Here is a 4,770-nt window from a genome sequence, read left to right on the forward strand (position 1 = left end):
TTTGGCCAGGGCTGGGTTTGAACTTGCCACCCTCAGTATATGGGGCTGGCACCCTACTCACTGAGCCACAGGCGCTGCCCCAACAAATACAATTTTTAAAAACTTGGACATGCCTCCTGAAGAGAATTCAGGAATTATAACAATTAAACAATATAAATACCTACCTATGTTTTAATGTTGGCTATCCTAAATTATTATCATCTAAACCATTTGCATCTCTAAGACTCCTGTATGGTTACATCAGACATCAATACGAATTCCATGTTTTGAAGACATCATTTGTCTGGTCCCTGTTAAATACATCACAAATGAACACATGTGAGGTAAAGATGATGTGATTATTACATAAAGCCAGAAAGGCAGAGGAGAAGTTTTTCCAAATGGGCATATCCATAAGCCATGACGAATCCCATCTCGGATATGGTGTGAGGTCCAGGATATAAACAACATCCAGGGAAGAAAGCACCAAGAGTCTTTGAGCTTGAAAAGGTACATAGTGAACTTCAGGCTCAGAACCACGATGGGTATCACAGTAGAACAGTGAAGGAAAGGTCTTCGTGGAAGAGTCAAAGCAGCCTGAGGGGGCAAAGAAGTAGCTGGTATTATTTCCTTCTTGGTGAAACAACATTTTATAAATGCTTCTTACAATTTTAAACTATTTTCCAGAGTCTACTGGACATGCAAGGGAAACATTTTCTATGCCACCTCAGAATACATATACCAAAATTATGTATAAAACAAAGAAGATAAAACTGTGAGCAGGATATATTTCAATTAAAAATAAAATCAAGGTTTCCAGGAAGATGGTAATTTTCTTTATTATTTTTTATTAAATCATAACTTTGTACACTGATGCATTTATGGAGTTCAGGATACTGCTTCGATATACAATGTGAAATGTGTACATTGAACTAAGTAACAAATCCAGTAATTTTTTTTAAGTTTCCCATTATTTTCTCAGAAAAGTCATAATATGAACATAACTTATATGTTAAATATACGATTTATGTAATTTAGATTTTTTTTTTTTTTGAGACAGGGTTTCACTTTATTGCCCTCGGTAGAGTGCCATGGTGTCACAGCTCACAGCAACCTCCAGCTCTTGTGCTTAGGAGATTCTCTTGCCTCAGCCTCCTGAGTAGCTGGGACCACAGGCACCTGCCACAGTGCCCAGCTATTTTTTTGTTGCAGTTTGCCCGGGGGCTGGGTTTGAACCCGCCACCCTTGGTATATGGGGCCAGTACCCTACCCACTGAGCCACAGGCGCTACCCTGTAGTTTAGATTTTTATAGAATCATCTGGGGTCCCTAAGAGCATTGAAAAACATCTTACAACCACAAAAATCTATTTTAATTAATGAAGTCAAAAAAGGGGAATATTTTTGTTATAATTATTTTATATTAGCTGTAAATACCTCCAGCATTTATTTACATTAAGAAAGATTTTTCAGGGTGGCAGCTGTGGCTCAGTGAGTAGGGCGCCGGCCCCATATACTGAGGGTAGTGGGTTCGAACCTGGTCCCGGCCAAACTGCAACAAAATGTAGCCAGGTGTTGTGGCAGGCGCCTGTAGTAGATAAAATAGTTGTGAATATCTATGTACAAAAAAAATGATAATGACTTTTATAAAGACACAGGGAGGCACAGAAACACACCAACAATAGGAAACTTTAACAAGTTACCTTTGGTACATGACAGGTCAAGTGGACAAGAATGGTGAGGATACAGAAGATACAAGGTATGCAATTGATAAATGGGTCATTTGGAATCTCACGGCCTGATAACAGAAATACACATACTTCCTCAAGTGCATATGAAATATATGAAGAAAATTATCATGTGTTAATAAGGACACAAAGAAAACATCAATAAATTTCAGAAAAAATAACTATTACAAATAATTAATAAAATAAAAAGACAGATGGCCCTTCTACCTGGAAATTTAAAATTCTTCCATTAAACAACGTTGTAAAAGGAGAAATACAAACTCTTAACAGTAAAATAACAAAATACTCTTAAAAGTAAAATAGCAAAAATAGATAAATAATATTTCCAGCTAAAGAGGTGAAAAAAGCGAACTAAAAAAGCACAGGAATGAAACAGTAAAGGTATGTTAGAACTGCGTCATTTCTAATAATTGGCAACTACAATAATGCCACAGTGAATAACCTGTGCATATGTATTTTTATACTGGGAGAGGAATATCTTTTATTCTTTAAGAACAGAAGTAACAATATGCAGATAAACACCTAATAAAATAGAAGTATTCTAGAACTTGTATTAAAAGCAATATACAAGGCCAGGTGCTGTGGCTCAGGCCTGTAGTACGAGCAGGCTGGGAGGCTGAGTCAGGAGGATCATTTGAGCTCAGGAGTTCGAGGAGACAGCCTGAGGAAGATTGAGACTCTGTTTTTATTAAAAATAGAAAAATCAGCCAGACGTTGTGGCGGGTGCCTGCAGTCCCAGCTACTTGGGAAACTGAGGCAAGAGTGAGGCTGCAGTAAATTGTGATGATGCCTCTGCAAAGCAAGACTGTCTCAAAAAAAAAAAAAAAGAAAGGAAAATACACATAGGAAAACTCAAGATTTTATGATGGGATTATTTCAAGTAGATCAGCTATAATTTTTCTAATGTGAAAATCAGTCATACAACATTGCCAGTACCTAATTTCTGAATAAATGAATTTCATGTAATCAATTCAGCTTCTAATGAGTTTAAGATAACTCTTAGTTATCTACAGATAACTTCTACATCTAAATTAATTCATTTCCTTCCACCAGAGAGCACTTTCATGTACTATAGTAAGAAAGCTTTAGTTTACAATCCATGTTATTAAAAGGTAAATCATAGACTGACAACACTTAGGAAGTATAAGACTTTTAACAGTAGCATGAGATCGAAGGGTCTATGGTAATCACTAATTGTAAAAAAACAGTAACCTAATGCTGAGATGTTTAGCAATTATGTCCTGGATATGTTTAGTGGGATTTTGATTCTTTACACTTTTATTTGTGAATCAATATCTACTTACATTAATAGATGCTAAAAAGGAAACCAAAAATTCTTGTTGCTTGGCTGATTTCTAAAATGTCAGTGTAGATTTTTTATTAAGAGAAAAATAATTATGAAAGAAGAAAGTGGCACCATCAGAGAATAGTAGAAGATAGGTCACTGTCATAATACTTATCCAGTTTTGATAATTATCACTGATAATCACATACCAATTTAGGGTAAAAGTAAAAAAATGTTAATACTTCATTCAAAGATAGGGATCAATACTACCACCATACTATACCTCATGTGCACTGTTTTATTTGATCTTTATGACAACCCTATGACATAGGTAGTATTTTACAGCAAAGGAAACTGAGAGGTAGCAAGGCTACTCACTTCCCCCATGTCATGCAGTTAGTAAGCGGCAGAGCTAGGACCTGATACTGGGTCTGATTCTACAGCTCATATTCTTAACACTGGTGCTTCTATATGAATTAAAGGATAAGTACACAGTACAGGATGAATGCTTTTTAAAATTACAATAGGAGAGTTAAATTCTAGGTGAATACATTTATAAATCACATTTTTAATAATGCTTCATAGCTTATTCCAATCTCTACTAATACTCTTTGTGAGCTATTTACCAGGCCTTGTCACTTACCATGCACATTTAACCATCACAACACCCCTACAAGGTTAAGAGTAATGCTGTAAACCACACACTACAGATGAAGAACCTGACACTTAAAGAGGAAAACCTTAACACCACACAACCGGAATTCAAACTCAAGTCTTCTGGTTCCAGTCTTAAACAAAAATGTTATGCTATTTCCATTTTTGGCAAAAAAGCTAAATTTGTCTTTAATCAGCAATTACTAATTCTTTACTGATTAAGTTCCTAAATAAGTACTACAACTTCTGAGAAATACCTGGTATTTGACATAATAGGAGGAAGTGAAAATTTCCCACTTGTTCAACAAATATTTACTGAATACCCACTAGGTGAGCCAGGCATCATTCAAGGCCAGTGGTGAATGAAGCAGACAAAGTCCTTCCTCTGTGAATCCATATGTATGTAGGCTGACAATTAAATTCATGAAACTGTCCCAAAAAAGTGCTACATACCCTGCTGCTGATATCAATATCACTTCGAAGTACTCCCTTTGGGAAGCTATACATCAAGGCCTAGTCCCCCGCTTCAAAGCAATTCTGGGACTTTTTTTCTGAAATGGCCATCAGAGCTGCTCTCGTGTTACCCTTGATGTCTTGAATGTCATCAAAATGTCTTTCCTTTATTCTGATGTAAAGAAAAAAGTCACTGGGAGCCACATCAGGTGATTAGGGAGGGTGTTCCAATACAATTGTTTGTTTATTGGCTAAAAACTCCTTCACAGGCTCGGCGCCTGTGGCTCAAGCAGCTAAGGCGCCAGCCACATACACCTGAGCTGGCGGTCCAAATCCAACCCCGGCCGCCAAACAACAACGACGGCTGCAACCAAAAAATAGCTGGGCGTTGTGGCGGGCACCTGTAGTCCCAGCTACTTGGGAAGTGGAGGGAGGACAATTGCTTGAACCCAGGAGTTGGAGGTTGCTGTGAGCTGTGATGCTACAGCATTCTACCCAGGGGGATAGCTTGAGGCTCTGTCTCAAAAAAAAACAAAAAACAAAAAAAAAAACTCCTTTACAGACAGCATTATCAGTGAGCTCCCTGGGGGCCATTTTTGCACCACCTTTCTCAGGCCTAGATCTTCAGTTAAGATTTTCCTAACTGTTTCTCT

General features: G+C 37.4%; 1 protein-coding gene across 2 annotated transcripts in view; it reads right to left on the reverse strand.

Annotated features, from left to right (window-relative positions):
* Window positions 1-64: 64 nt before the first annotated feature.
* TMEM267 (transmembrane protein 267) overlaps window positions 65-4,770 on the reverse strand; it is a 13,629-nt gene continuing 8,923 nt past the window's right edge. For both annotated transcript variants that reach the window (XM_003792964.3, XM_023515026.1), the window contains exon 3: window positions 65-576. In XM_003792964.3, the coding sequence (XP_003793012.1) occupies window positions 241-576 (336 nt within the window). In that variant the 3' untranslated portion in view covers window positions 65-240. The remainder of the gene's footprint in view (window positions 577-4,770) is intronic.

The sequence above is a fragment of the Otolemur garnettii genome, unplaced genomic scaffold (genome assembly GCF_000181295.1).
Source record: "Otolemur garnettii isolate 467f Iridium unplaced genomic scaffold, OtoGar3 scaffold00063, whole genome shotgun sequence".
Lineage (NCBI taxonomy): Eukaryota > Metazoa > Chordata > Mammalia > Primates > Galagidae > Otolemur > Otolemur garnettii.